The 14,682-nt window shown below is 35.9% G+C and overlaps 1 protein-coding gene across 2 annotated transcripts; it reads left to right on the top strand.

The window, feature by feature from the left end:
* The first annotated feature begins 7,294 nt into the window (after positions 1 to 7,294).
* On the top strand, positions 7,295 to 13,305 carry LOC113763696 (serine carboxypeptidase-like 40). 2 transcript variants are annotated; one of them, XM_027307593.1, is made up of 8 exons: positions 7,295 to 7,702; positions 9,323 to 9,430; positions 9,545 to 9,819; positions 10,114 to 10,371; positions 11,139 to 11,257; positions 11,351 to 11,443; positions 12,797 to 12,902; positions 13,061 to 13,305. In XM_027307593.1, the coding sequence occupies exons 1-8, from the start codon at positions 7,333 to 7,335 to the stop codon at positions 13,205 to 13,207; spliced, it is 1,476 nt and encodes a 491-aa protein (XP_027163394.1). In that variant the 5' UTR covers positions 7,295 to 7,332; the 3' UTR covers positions 13,208 to 13,305. The 2 variants fall into 2 exon arrangements, with proteins under 2 accessions (XP_027163394.1, XP_027163395.1); XM_027307594.1 differs by having other exon boundaries at positions 12,797 to 12,886; positions 13,061 to 13,192.
* The last annotated feature ends 1,377 nt before the right edge of the window (positions 13,306 to 14,682 follow it).

Raw genomic sequence — 14,682 nt, 5'->3', positions numbered from 1 at the left:
AAAAGTTAAATCAAAAGCTAAATTTAATTTGACCTATTTCTAGAAACTATGCCATAAAAAACTTATTTTTTAAATGCTAGATCTAAAAAATATATATGTTAATGTATGATTAATTTAACTTTAATAACTATTAAACAAATAAATTTGCATTGTAGAATTATATTAATTTTATATAACATACTATCTAATTCAATTTTAATTCGATGGCTATATTTTATATGAAAAAAATTTCTGTCCCGTTTGAAAATGCCATTAGTTTAATGTCACTAAATCACTTTTTTTTATAGTGATAGCTGCCTCTTTGCTGCTTTACAAATCTATATACGTACTTACTTACATACGTACATATATATATATATATATATATATATAAATTTTTTGGGAGAATTGTAGTTTTAGTCCCCAATGTATTACCCATGCACGGAACTGATCCTCAATCTATTTCAAAAAGTAAATTTGGTTCCTAATCTATCCAATTTTGCGTAAAAGTGGACAATTGACATATTCCTTCCAGTTGAGTAACGGAATGTGGCGCGTGCACTCACTGTATCAGCAGGTGCAAGTGGTTTCAATGTTTGTAAATCAAGAAACTATTTAAAAATTCAAAATCTATCCTCTCTTTTTCTCTGTTCTTTTCTATCCTTGGACAAAATGTGAACGATTTTCCAGTAAGCCTTGAAATGGGGTTGGTAATTTGACTGGTTTGAAGCTAATCTGAAGAACTGAAGACAGGCGGAGGGGTTGGGCTTCAGTTTTTGGAGGACAGCATCGACGAGTTCGTGGGAGAATTGGAAAGAAAGGTTCTTGAGGTCTGAATGGCGTTCGAGAACTAAAAGGCGGCAAACCCGACTGGTGAGTTCGGGCATTGTCAAGTTGGAGGGTTCTACCCCGGAAGCCCATTTCAGAAGGGTCGCAGAAGAGTGAAAAGAGCGACGGCGGCAGAGGGGAAGATGAGAAAATAATCTGCAAGAAATTTGAGCAGTGGCCTGAGTGAGCACCATTGGCATAAAACCATCAGAATTTTTAGCAGAAACTGAGAGAAAGAAATACCTGGAGTTGGTCTGAGTGAGCAACTTAGCTGGCAGCACCGATTGAAAAATAAAAGAGACCACCGAGTGGATTGTTTACCTTTTGATTCTTAAGTCCTATAAGCAGCGAGATAAATGAATTTAGGAGGAGAAAATAGCTGCCAATTATTAGCTAAGTGCAAGCGGTGAGTGAATGGAGCAATAGAAACTGATATATTAATTGAGCGGTGGCCGAGTGAAGAAGCACGCTTCAACTCTTTTCTTACCAACTAAACACTAGGAGCAAAACTGAAAGAGAGACTCAGCCACACCCCTTCATCTTAAAACACAACCGAGTGAGAGGAAAAGAGAACATTCTGGTTTCTCCTTGCTTCCAGCCCGCAACCGAGAGAGTAAGGAAGAGAAAGATAGACATTTGCTCGCTTCATTGCTCCAGCTTGTAACCTCAAAACCGTGAGCCAAAAGTGAGTACGAAGAAGAGGCTGGCGCAGTTTTGGGAACCGAAGCAGGAAACTAAAAGTGCAGTCTGCAATTTTCCAAACTCTAAAAGGAAAGAAAGAGGTAAAATGACTGCAATAATTTTTTTTTATCAGCTGAAGCCCTTGAGTACGTATATAGTATGCTAGATTCTAGTCAAGGAAAGTAAGTTTGGTTGCGAGAAATCCTGCTCAGAACTGGTAGCTTGTTAAAAGAAAATTCTGCTCTTTAGCTAAGAAACAGGTACGGATTGTGCAGGTGCTATCAAAGGAGGATGGAAACAAGTAGCTAGGAATGTATGAGTATGTTCACTTTAAGTAGTAAAAGCAGGTTACCGTAGTAACTTGCAAGAATCTGAACGTGTGCATGAAAGAAATCTGGTGCAGGTTGCTTTGCATAAGATTTTCCAGCCTTGCACCGGCATGGGATTTGATTAAGTTTCCTCTTGGAATCTGGTCATAAACTTCCGTGTTTAGCTTAGGATAACCTGTAGTTGAATAGGTATCCTTTGCAGGATCAGCTAGGACATAAAACAGAAACGGAACTAATGAGAAAATATCAAACGAAAAGGCTTCTGCTGCTACTGGAAATTAATGTTGCAGCCGAGAGAATGAATTAGGAACCATTGCAGGTTCTTCAAGAAATCTGATTCCAAACCTTTGTATTGAAGTGCAACTCAGTGTATAACATGTTAGTTCCAGCATGTATGTTAGATTAGAAGGGAGAATTGAAACCACTTGCACGTTCTGGTACAGTGAGTGCACGCGCCACATTCCGTTACTCAATTGGAAGGAATCTGTCAATTGTCCAATTTTACGCAAAATTGGATAGATTAGGGACTAAATTTATTTTTTGAAATAGATTGAGAACTAGTTCCGTGCATGGGTAATACATTGGGGATTAACACTACAATTCTCCCTAATTTTTTTAAATGTAAGTTGGAGGGTTCAAATTTGAGACCTCTCGTTTACACTCTCTTTTCCCGTATGTATATATATATATGTATAAATTACTCATTAATTATATATATATATATATGTATGGAGGTTAGGTATAGCCTCCAATACAATGAATCATTTATGTATACACACACGCACCTGGAATAAAACTAAACAATGGAGGAGAGCTATACCTAACCTCCAATACATGGAAAAAGACTAATAAATAAGGAATATTACTCTCTCACATGTCGAAAATATGAAAGAGTGTAAAACAATAATAGCTATACACTGCTTCGGTAAAACAATAATAGCTATACACTGCTTCGGTAATTCTACCAAAGATAAGTAAAATCATTGATCAGATACATGAAGAGAAGCTAAGATGTCAACTGCAGTAGCCTCCCTATAGATTTTTTTTTTTTTTTTTGAAGGAGCCTTCCTATAGATACGAATCAATGTAACACCAAGACAAGCAAGCAAGTCCTGAATGCTCCTCTCCGTAAGGCATAAAGGCCAAGCTAAGGATTGGGAGTCAACTTCAACTCGAACACCCATGTACCACGGAACATTTATTCTTAAAACGTAGAAAGAAAGAAATATTTGAGAAAATTTTGTTCACAACGTATATGGTACATATTTAAATGTTGTAATATTCATGAAGTGCAATAAGAGATAAGTTTATTGTGTGTGTTATATTCTTACTTGAAGGAACTGTCTGTTTTCAGAGTATTTTAAGAATGTGTAGTTTTTAAAACCAAGGAGAGTCATTTTCTCATTCTATGGATGTTGAAGAGTGAAATCCATGCGGAAAAGCATGATGTAGTGAAAAAATATTTCATCTTGATATATGACAAGTCAGCCTATAGCATTTTCACGAATAAACGAAAAGGAAGAGAAGTAAAAGTATTGCAAATACTTCTCCTCTTCATGCAGCCATCGCACCAAACCATCATGTTTAATATTTAGTATACAAAAACTCTCAAAGTTGCCAATTTGAGGAAAGAAATAAGCAAAACTCTCAAGACTACTCAAAAGCACTATTTTAAGACATTATTTCGAAATCAAACTTTAAGTATAAAGTCATAATTTTCATTTCTTTTTTTAAAATTAAGTTGATTGTTTTAAGAGTCAAACTTAGGGTGCATTTGATAAAATTGAAATATGAATCCATTAAATTATTAAATTGTTAAATACCAAATCTAATACATTTGAATGTATATCACATTAAGTAATAAGTGAATAGCATATCACTTGTACTGTGGGAAGGGTGGAACACCTACTCTTCCACTGTAATAAGGAGAAGAAACGGTGGAACACCTACTCTTCCACTGTAAGAATGCAGAACAAGTGTGGAACATATCACCTGTACAGTGGGAAGGGGTAGCTGACCAAAGGGGATGCTTTAGGAGATGGTGGAGTGCCCTGCTAGGTGCAAGAGCTAGGCAAGGAGGGTTGGAGCACATATGCCTGACTGCTAATATTTTATGGCAACTGTGGAAAGCGAGAAATGAAAGAGTCTTCAAGGAAAAGAACAAGCTACCTTTACAAGTAATACAAAAAGCTATGCAAGAATGGATGGAACATCGGGAAGCTATGGAAGGGATCAGGAAAGAGAGCATTACAGAAACTTTTGATGCTGTGGACGAGTCAGAACACAACACAGTTGAGGGGGAGGGCATTGATGTACAAGTAGCTATTACTGTCAAGAAGGAAAGACAGGTGGTGGGGATTGGAGTAATGGCAAATGACAGCAATGGTCAGGAAAAAGCTATATGGGCTATGAGAGAGCGGAGCGCGGGACAATGGCTACTGGATTATGCAGAAGCTTTAAAACTGGCCATGGCGAAAGCAAGAGCAAAACAGTGGTCCCATATAAGAGTGGGAATCACAGACCAACAGTTGCTAAGACAACTCAGGTCAGGAAAAGCTAAAGATATCAGGTTGTTCGTTCAGGTGGAGGAGATTGATAGACTAAGCTCCATGTTTGTACAATGCTCCTTTTATCTGGTTCCAGATGAACAACATGATAGACTTAGACAGATTAGTTCATATGCTACAAGCATTCCATTAGATGAGGAGCGCTAGCTTCCTCTGTGTCTGTGTACATGATGTATAGGTGGATTGGGCCTTTGCCCATACTTCTGTAGTTTACAAATTTTATCAATACAACCTTCTAACGTTTCCGGAAAAAAAAAAATATAGCATATCACTTATTTTTAGGAACAAGTTTTATTTAGAAAATTGAGTACCACTTAATTAATTCAAATGTTCAATTTTTTATTATCAAATGCGTCTGAACATATTAAAATTTGAATCTATTAAGTGTTAAATTGGACTATCAAACACGGCCTTACTCTGCAATCAAACTACTAAATCGCTCTAAAGTATACCAATGAAACATGCTTGTTAAAATTTAAATAAAAAGCATTAAAAATAAAGATAAGAATTGAAAACTGACATATTTACGTAGATGAACTTCCATATACTAATTTATATTTTACCAACTTAATAATCGAAAAATAGTGCAATCAAATTTCGCACCCGAAGTGGCTGGCCCTTTTGCAAGCCTGTGTTCAATTGTGTCCTACACGCCGAAAGTAGCAGCCATGTTATGATTATCATGAAAAACAATAAGATCGTGCTAAAGAGTAATGACGTTCTGTTAAAATCGCCTCTTGCTTTCATTGCTTTTCTTATGTTTATCCTCATAATATTTACTTAATAATCAATATGATATGTTTAACTGAGTTTTTACTCAAGTTTGTCTTATATTAGTTTTTTACCAACTTTAGCTACAGTAACTTAAAAAAATTTCTCAAAGTTTTTTATCTACACATTTCAAAATACCCAAAGCATACAAAAAAAAAAAAAAATTCCCTTCCCCTTTTCTTCTTCTTCCTCCCCCACCCCAACCCACCACCACCTCCGTCCGCCGGTTCGGCGCCGATCACCTCTTCCGGTGCCGGTCTTCTTTTTTTTCCTTTCTCCCTCTCCCCCTCTTCCTCCCCGCCATCCTCCCCTCCCCTTTGCCCGATTTGATCCTCCCCTTTTTTTTTCTCCCTCTCCCTCTCCCCCACTCCTCCCCCACCACCCTTCCCCTTCCCCTTTGGCCGATCTAGTCGCAAGACCAGATAGCACCGGGGTCATTTCTTTGTTCCCAATTTTCCCTCTCATTTCTCTCATTTCAATCTCGGCCGAGAAAAAGCCCTGAATCTCCGGTTCATCCTTAGTTCTGCAGCTAACCCGAGCTTTTTTCCTCATAATTTATCTCTCCCATCCCTCAAAATTAAACATCAACAGCGGAAACTTGTGGATTGGTTTGCTCAACGGAAGGCTGATATGAACTTCAGTAGCGGCATCTTTTTGGATTATTAAACTTGAGGAAAGGTTTGACTTTTTTTTTTTTTTTTTGAAACTTAGGGTGAGGGTGGCAGGGGAAGGGGAGGAGAGGGGGAGAGGGAAAATTGCAACAAAAAAAAAGTTTTTGTACCTGATCTGTCCGGCAAGAGAAGGAGAGAGGAGGGGAGGAGAGGGAGAGGGAAAATTGGAAAAAAAAAATGTTTCTATTGCTGCTTCATCTGCCGGCAGGTGAAGCAGTGGCGGGCGAGGGAAGGGGGAGGAGATGGGGAGAGGAAGAGGGAGAGGGAGAAGAGGGGTGGCAGGGGAGGGAGAGGTGGCGGGTCGGAGATGGGGAGAGAAAAAATGCAAAAAAAAAAAAAAAAAATTCTTTTGCGGCTTTATTGGCAGTTTCGAGAGAGGGAACGGGGGAGGGAAGGGGGAGGCGGAAGGGGAAGGGAGGAAAGAAAAGAAAAAAGAAAGAAAGAAAAAAAAAAGAAAAAAGAAAATGAAGAGGAAAAAGAGTTTTTCATCTTACAAAAGTTTTTCTACAACTTCTACAATGATCTACAGTAAAGTTTTAGACAAACTTTCAAAAAACTCAGGTGCCAAACGGTGCCACTAACAAAAACTATTCATGTTAGTATGAACAGTAATAGAAAAGTGGATGATGTAAGTTTACAAATTTTTCTCTTTTTTTTTTTTGGGTTGGGGGGCTCTGTTGGGCAGGGGCAGTGTGTAAAGTTGTTGTATATGAACCAGAAAATGATGTGGTTAATATAGTAGATGTTGGACATGGGTACTTATAATGCACGACATTTACGTATTTTATAATAACTAGAACATTCATGTAAAATGACCAAAGAAAGCGCAACGGATCTTCTGTCCCATACTCTGTGCCACTCTCTGTCCCATTTTTTATTATATTGCTATTTCTCCTTCATAAACATCATGTTTTAATTCTTTTTTGTTTCCTTAAGATTCAATAACTCTTATTTAGGATGTCCTAAATCAACAACACGGCTACGGCCGTATTGGCGTACTTCTCTAGCCACATGATTGACATTTGTTAATCTCAGGGGAGGTTAATATAATTTTCAAAACTAGAAGAGAGATCGATGAAATAGTCATAAACCTCAAAGGAGGTTTATGAAATTATCCCTATAAGAAAACTAGGATGTGCATAACAAATGTCAATCACGTGGCTAGAGAAGTACGCCAATACGGCCGTAGCCGTGTTGTTGATTTAGGACATCCTAAATAACAGTTATTGAATTTTAAGAAAACAAAAAAGAATTAAAATATGATGTTTATGTAGGAGAAATAGCAATATAATAAAGAGTGGGACAGAGAGTGAAACAGAGAGTGAGACAGAGAGTGGCACAAGGTGTGGGACAGAAGATCCGTTGCACATATTCGCATAAAGACATTCATAACTTCCATATGCTGGTTATGTTTGATAATCGTTATGCACCCTCCTAAATTTCTTATATATACGCAAAATTCAGACTCGAAAGTAGTATAGTTCAAAAAGCAAGAATACTCCAAAGATGGAGATCAAGAAAACCCAAATTCTTCTTCTTTCAACTCTCTTGCTTTCATCTTTGGCTCTCAAGATCCTTGGGAAGAGCCACAGAGAAGCTCGCCATCAACTTTTCATGGCTAAATTGAAGCCTAATTCTAACATTGACAAATCCCACTTCACACCATTTGAGAATCCACCTGAGCCTATGCAAGATGGGCTGAAAGAGAAGGATATCATTCAGAAATTGCCCGGACAACCCTCTGTTAGTTTCAAACAGTATGGTGGATACATCACCATCAATGCCACTGCTGGCCGTGCCTTCTATTATTACTTCACCGAAGCACAGGATCCCAAGAAAGCTCAAGATTTGCCCCTTCTCCTTTGGCTCAATGGAGGTATTTGTATATACTTTAAACTAACTTGGAACTTGGATCTTGTTGTTTTTCTTTTTGCTGTCTGCTCATTACTATGTGAACTTGTTTGTTTACGAAACTGTCTTTACATCAGATAATTATCATTGAGTCCAGAATTACATGACGAAAAAGCAATGATTAGCAATAATTTTCGGTGGAAAAGAAAGATAAGGAAAGAGTGGAGAAAAGGAAAGTGGCTTGGTCCATGTGTTTTGGATTAAGATCAGATTCACTTTATCGAATATTCTAACAGATGCCCATTAGTATACACTTAAATGACGCAAATTACACTAATTTACTATATAAATCTACATACTAACAATAATTGTCTTTTCTTGCGTTTAAATAAATTTGTAATTTAATTTAATTTTCCAAAATATCAATAACTTAATTCTACTTAACCAGTGTCCACTGGTTACACTTATCCCTTATTTAAAATAGTCTTTTATCCATCTGTACAGAAACCAAAAGTACAGAACACAAGTAAATCCAACATCTACCTTTCCTTCCTTATGATTTCCTTTTTCCCGTAAAAAATCAATAAGACCAAATCCTTCCTATTTCCCTGAACTTCCCCTCTTATTCCCTCAATCGAAACGATTCCCATTGTAAATGGACATTTGATTTTGTTATGCTTTTTCTTCGTCATACGTACGTCACTCTGTAAGTCTTTTCTACATGAGTTCGTGATTCATACGCCAATAGTCATAAAAAATTCTTATGAAAGATATTGAAATACTATTTCATGTGCTTTACTATGACATCTGCAAAATCCATTTAAGTATCATATCAGTTTCTTGATTAATTTAATTATTTATTTCAGGGTAATCATTGAGTTATGTCTAGATGTTAATAAACTATCCTCATCCTATACCTAATTATGGATTAACACTACTAGTTCATATTGTGTTCAGCATGATGAGGCATGGATGCCGATTTGGTTTAATAAGACCACAAAGAAATAACATCATTGTCAAAAGTCTTTTCTTTTTCTTCTTTCTACATATAAGTAATCACAGTCACAATTAGTAATCCAAAAGAGCAACGAACCCCACAACTCCTTCAACTATTTCGATCGTAAAAGTTTTGGTCCCTCATCCATGCTTTAATTCACTCATTGAACCCCCACCAACAAAGAAGCATAAAATAAGGCACTTCCATTTATTTTAGCTATTAGAATAGATGGAATGGGGGTCATATCAGTGTTAATTCACTAACACTTGATTATCTACATGAAAACCTTGTGATTTGTTCTTGTTCAAAGATCACCAATGTGTAGGGTCTAAAGTGCCATCTCAAAAAAAAAAAAGAAAAAAAAAAGGAGAAGAAGAAGAAGAAGAATAGGAGTTTAAATCAGGACCACGATATATCCTTGTATGTGCACTTTAGATGATAAAGTGGACAAAACGACAAAGGCATCAAATCATTAAGACTTTAAGTTAAAGCACATACTCATTCTTGTCCCTCAAAAGCTTGTGATTCAAAAAAAAGTTAAACAGCTCACTTAACTCGTTTTTGGCAGGATGTGTAGTATGTTCAATTCAATATCGTAACGTCCTCAATATAAAATGGAATTTTCCCAATTTGTCACTTTCGAAACAGGTCCTGGTTGTTCTTCACTTGGCTATGGAGCAATGCAAGAACTTGGACCGTTCAGGGTTGGTAGCGATGGCAAAACATTGTACAAGAATCAATATGCCTGGAATCATGGTGTGTAATCGTCTCTTGATATTTTACTAGTCAATATCTTCTTATACTTTTTAAATAAAAGATATTGATATTTAGCTACTTAATAATTTTTCAATCAATTTGTTCTCCCAACAGTGGCCAATGTTCTGTTCCTAGAATCTCCAGCAGGGGTTGGCTTTTCATACTCCAACACAACGTCAGATTTTGTGAAGGGTGGGGATAGAAAAACGGCTGCGGACAATTACATTTTCTTAATAAATTGGCTTGAGAGGTTTCCCGAGTACAAAGATAGAGATTTTTATATTGCTGGAGAGAGCTATGCTGGTCATTATGTACCTCAATTGGCACATAATATTGTGTATCATAACAGGAAGGCCAACAAGACAATCATTAACCTGAAAGGAATTCTGGTTCGTCTCTCTACTTCCACCATTATTTTAGTCGACAAAGAAAAAGAATTTTGGTTCAACTGTGGGCCTAACTTATTCTCCTCAACGTGGAGACATAATTAGACTTTGGTCAAAAAGAATGCTTGGAGCACCCTGGATGCCACTTTCTTTGGAGGGACTTCAGGAACTAGTCGTACAATATTCTAACTATACCCCAACTAGTGAATGTGACTGCTGTCTATGATTACATATAATTTTTGAAAATGAAAGTCTTTGTTAACTTGTATATGGAACTAAATTAAAGTTAAAATGCAGATTGGAAATGCAGATATCAATCATGAGACGGATAACATAGGCATGATTGATTACTGGGCAAGCCATGCTTTGATTTCCCTTGAATCTTCAAGAAAAATTCACAAATACTGTAATTTCTCATTGGATGCCCAAAGATCTGATGAATGCAGTAGCACCTTAGGTGAAGTTAGCAACATGCTAGAAGATATTGACATCTACAATATCTATTATCCTCTGTGCTTGGATGCCAATGTGACCAGCATCCCTAAGAGGTTTTCGGTAAGTTTTCCACTGTTTTTAGTACTAGCAGATTCGATGAATACTTTTGACACATTTTATTGGAACATATGACACTTCCTTTGAAAGTATACAACACCATTCGTTAGGGGATTTTCTGAAGCACTTTAGTTGCACCAAAAGAATTGGTTAGTGTTATCGCCAAAAATGAAGTTTTAATGTCACTGAATTTTTTGCAAATTCCGAGAATGTCCTTCTCAAGTCAAACTAAATATTATCACAAATCTACTTGAGGGGGGCAGTATTGTATTTTACGTGGATTTTTTTTTTTTTGAGAAAAGCAATATCATTTGGTCAAAGAACATCCAGTGCTCAAAAGATAATAATCTGTAAAAGTCCATGTATTGGATCTTAATTTCTTTGAATTTATGTGTGGAAGGTTCTTAGCGTAGTGATATGTGTTAAGAAGTCGAATTTTCCTTTTTCCAGAACCCTAAAAAAAAGGTGAAAACAATTTGCGGCTTTCGAAATTATTGCTGGTTACCCAAAAAAAGGGGTTTTTCTAACGAATGCCATTGTTAACACATCTACATTCCACTCAACCTACCATGTATATACACACACTAATAATTACTACTTTCTTTTATATTTATACACTTTTTCCAATTAATCCCCTTGCATTTATATGCTTTTCTTAATTAATGTTACATTTCTAAAAATCTAACACTTGAAATATATTTTAGACATACCGAAAAAAATTCATTTCACAAAATTTTTCACCATCTTAATTTTGGTAATGTGATTCGCAGATAATGGAGATCGATCCATGCAGCGACAATTATGTTTACTCATACTTTAATCTGCCTGAAGTACAAGAGGCAATCCATGCTAATGTAACCAAATTACACTATGATTGGCAATCATGCAGGTTTTTGGAACCCCATCCCTCTTGTTTGACTAATGTGTCTTTTTAAGAAAAATTGGGTATCTTTCAAACTGAATTGATAAAAAAAAATTGCAGTGGCGTTATTGAACACTGGGAAGATAGAGCATCAACGGTCCTTCCTTCCATTGAAGAGTTGATGGATAATGGAATTCGTGTGTGGCTATTTAGGTAATTTGGTCATCATCCTATCACCATTATTTGTGCATTTCATAAATTAAGGAAACTAGTAGGCAGAGAAAAAGCTTAAAAATGAAGAGGGGGAGGCAGACGTAAAATCTTAAAAAGTTTGGCTGCTTTCTATCTTTTTCCGTGAACACCATTTTTTCGTTTAATTTACATCGTGGCCCCAAATGCCCAAATCATGTGTCAAAAATCAAAACCATACATTCACATTTGCTTTTCTTTTTCTTTTTTATAAGTAGCATAATTTTATCCCAAATGGCAGAAAATATATTATTAACACGGAAGAGATATAAGCAAATTTGAAAATCAACAGATATAGCAGATTTGAAAAACTCATCGAATATATAGCACATCAAAACTCTAAAATATCTTCTTAAGTTCAGATGAAGTATTGCGGCCCGATAGATAATATGCATGTTTTTAACATCCAGATCTCATATGAAACTGTTTCAAGTCCAAAAACAATTGACACATGACAAAAGACATTTGGACTATTCTAGTTTGAAAAAAAAATAAATGCAAGAAATCTCATACTTAACAGGAAAAATAACAAAAAAAAAAGAATCATGAGGAAGTTTTAAGGAAGGAGAAAACTCCCGTTAGAATAATTTAAAAGAGATGAATCTTTTTCCAAGAGATTCTAGAAGAGAAAATTGATTGTAGAAAACGAGAAAAAAACTATAGGGAGAGCTAGCTTCCTCCCATGTGGAAGAGCTGGAGGAGTATCGGAGAGAAGGCTTTTTATCTATTTCCTCGATTAGGGATAAGGGTTGCTGGCCTCCAAAATGCATTTTTTTTTTTTTTTTTGTCTTCACAGTGGGTATCTGGGGCCCATGGACTGGTAATACCGTACGACCCCAACTAATCCCACTGCGGATGGAGAGAGAGGCTGCCCAGCATCATCCCACCAATGTTTACCCGGGATTCGAACGTGCGCGGAGGCTCTCACCCAACTGGGCTACAACCACCCGCTCTAGCCCGGGGGCCCTCCAAAATGCATTTAGCTGTGGATTTTTATTACTGTTACTGTTAAACAACTAAGCTGGACACATTGACTGCACATTTTTAAATAACACTTCTATAGTTCACAATATAACCCTTTACTTAGAGCATGACTACTATAATCCTCCTAATAGTTTACTAAGTTCATAATCTTTTTAAGTTTTCATGTCTGGTTTATATTTTTGTGGAACTGTTGTTCTGTGTACTTCTCCGCCCTAATATTTGCTGTAAAATTCACTCATTATCAAGATTATCCCGTTAAAATTTATAAAATCCCCTCTTCTATTTACCTTGCTGCTTAAACAAATAACCTTGGTGTCATATTTTTGTCAACAGTGGTGATATGGATGGAAGGGTTCCAGTGACCAGTACGCAATACTCCTTAGAAGTGATGAATATTACAACTTTAAATCCTTGGCGTGCCTGGTATCGAGACAGCGAGGTCAATATAAGATCATTCCAGCAATACTTCAACTTCATTAAATTGGATTTGGTTTTTTGAGATCCAAATACTAAGGATCTTATTTCTTAAATTGTACTAATAATCTTAACTTATTATCACGTATATTAATTTTTTTTGTTTTTTATTTTCATAATCAGGTTGGTGGATATGTTCAAGAGTACAAAGATAATTTGACATTTGTAACGGTTAGAGGTGCCGGTCACGAAGTACCAAGCTACCGACCTGATCGAGCTCTTTCTCTTGTTTTAAACTTTATTGCAGGGACTCCACTCCCCAAAAAATAGTAGATTGTCACTGAACCATCTTCTTGGGATGCATTGACTAAATATGTTTCTTTTATATTGACTTGAAAATGTAATCAAGCAAAAAAGAATTTAGATCACTCATCGAGTTTTTGTTCATTCTGTCTTTTAGCTTGTTTGCAATTTAATCTACAAGAAGCAGTGAGAAATTTGCTTTTATTAAAAGAAAAGCAGTGAGAATTTTACATGGCATGATTGTTAAGACTTTTTTTTTTTGGTTATTCTAAAATGAGGTTTTTATGTTCATGATGCACATCCCACCATCCGCTTCTATAACTACAGGAACCGCCGCCCCCCGGGAGGGGGGGGGGGGGGGTTGAATTATCTGCAGTGGCCAATGAGCCTAGCCGAAATCATCTTATCTTGACATGTTAAAAAAGTAATCCGTTACGGAATAACAAATAGTCTAGCTTTGAATGACATATAACCATATTTAATTAGATGAACAATATGTCATATAAAGTAATGCTCAAACGAATGATAATAATAGTGTGCTCAATTAATATATATATTTTGTATCAATTCTCCCTTTGTTTTAGTAGATTATTATGTTATTGAGTGGATTCTATTTATGTTTTGTGGGGTGTTTTAGGAATTTGAAACAAAAAGAGTTTAAAAAGAGCTGTTGAGAAGGATTATTTGTTGTAAAGCACAGCCACTTCTTTAAGACCTTGCAGAATTCAGAAGTTGCAGAATCCGGAATTAATTTCGATTGATTGTGCAGTTCTAGGAAAAAAAGGAGCAAGAGTCCTATCTCCTTTGGGAAGCTTTATTTTATGGAAAAGATCTATTTTTACAGAAGATAATTAATTAAGATTTTTATTCCAACTATATTTAGGAAAGTAGGTTATTATTAGGAGGAACTTTACTAGATAAGAAATAATTTTTTTGTTAGGAGAGATATCTTTGGAGTGGGAACATGGATATATTCCCAACTCACTCTCATTTCGAAACATGTTTATAACTAGCTAGTAATAATTTCTCCCCTTTTTTCTTCTCTCAAAATACAAAAACATCGATATTTTTCTTGACTGCACTTTTTCCATGAAGAGTGGCTAAACTTACTTTTCTAATCACAATATCATTGAAGACTTCATTCAACGGCAATTGTAAGATCCAATTTAATTTTACTATTTAATATATTCATGAGTATATTCATGTATTTCCTGTATTACATATGTGTGAATTACTATGTGTGATTAAATAGGCTCGCGATATTTGATTATTTATAATAGTCTATTGCTAATTGAAATAGTTAAATTCATAATTGTTTGGCTGTTTTAATATTAGTGGCAACTGGTATGATTGGATTTGTGTCTGAAAAATATACAATTTTTATTTAAATAAACACTCGTAGTGTGTTTGTTGATTACAATTGAGCTTTTCTAATTCTTAATGCTAAATCCTATGGTTGTACTCAGGATTATCTTTCAATTAGGAAAGTAGTTGATAATCGT

The sequence above is a fragment of the Coffea eugenioides genome, chromosome 2 (assembly GCF_003713205.1).
Source record: "Coffea eugenioides isolate CCC68of chromosome 2, Ceug_1.0, whole genome shotgun sequence".
In the NCBI taxonomy this organism is placed as follows: Eukaryota; Viridiplantae; Streptophyta; class Magnoliopsida; order Gentianales; family Rubiaceae; genus Coffea; species Coffea eugenioides.
The sequence above is the reverse complement of the archived record's forward strand: the minus strand, read 5'-3'. Positions and strand labels throughout refer to the sequence as shown.